Raw genomic sequence first — 795 nt, forward strand, 5'->3', positions numbered from 1 at the left:
ACGTTGATGATGGGCGGCACCCCGAAGACCGTCTTGTCCCTGTAGTCGGGGACTTTACTCCGCTTCATGAACTTGGGCACAGTCCTGCGGGGTGGGACAGACAGACGTCAGTGCAGCGAACGGCTCCCTCAGCACCACCTCGCAGAGGGGAGCAGGACCCCGGGTGACACACACACAGACGCGCTCCTGCCACGTTTTGAATGTAAGCAAGGCAGCTTTCGAGCAGGAACCGCAGCACCTTTTATTAAGCCAAAATGCTTTAATACTTGGCTACAGTAGGAAACCACTGTCCTGCTCTCTTACATTACTGCAGCATTTTTAACGCCCCACAAATGCCTGCAGCCCTCTTGGATGCAGACAATGCCAGAAGCCCAGGCATCAGCCCCCAGCTCACGTTTGCAAGGATGCCCACAGCCATGCAGAGCAAAGCCAGCTTTTGTTTCAGCTTTTTCCCCTCCCTCTCCACCATCTTCACACACCGAAGCTGTCCCAGCACAGAGCTGCAGCCCGCACCCGCCACGGGGGCACCCTCCCGGTCCCCCTCCCCACCAGCTCACCACGTCCAGGCTTGCTTGTGGGGCACAGAGTACTTCTCCATGATGGCCGTGAGCCGGAGCAGGGAGCACTTCTGGAGCAGGTTGAGCTGGGCAGAGGACTGGCGGTTGATCTCCAGGGAGGCAGAGTTCAGGCTGGGCCGGTGCGAGTTCTGGAAACTGTGCCAGCGCAGCTTTCTGCGGGGAAAGGCCGGCGGTGGTGGAGCTGGAGACCCTGGGGAAGGGTCCTTCCCTCCCCGCA

The 795-nt window shown here is 59.7% G+C and overlaps 1 protein-coding gene across 1 annotated transcript in view; it reads right to left on the minus strand.

Moving 5' to 3' along the window:
• STARD8 (StAR-related lipid transfer (START) domain containing 8) overlaps nucleotides 1-731 on the minus strand; it is a gene marked incomplete at both ends in the record, with an annotated part of 4,907 nt that extends 4,176 nt beyond the window's left edge. The window contains 2 exons of the mRNA XM_009575246.1: nucleotides 3-84; nucleotides 558-731. Coding sequence (XP_009573541.1) covers nucleotides 3-84; nucleotides 558-731 — 256 coding nt within the window. The remainder of the gene's footprint in view (nucleotides 1-2; nucleotides 85-557) is intronic.
• Between the last annotated feature and the right edge of the window lie 64 nt (nucleotides 732-795).

Source organism: Fulmarus glacialis, unplaced genomic scaffold (assembly GCF_000690835.1).
Source record: "Fulmarus glacialis isolate BGI_N327 unplaced genomic scaffold, ASM69083v1 scaffold18293, whole genome shotgun sequence".
Taxonomy (NCBI): domain Eukaryota; kingdom Metazoa; phylum Chordata; class Aves; order Procellariiformes; family Procellariidae; genus Fulmarus; species Fulmarus glacialis.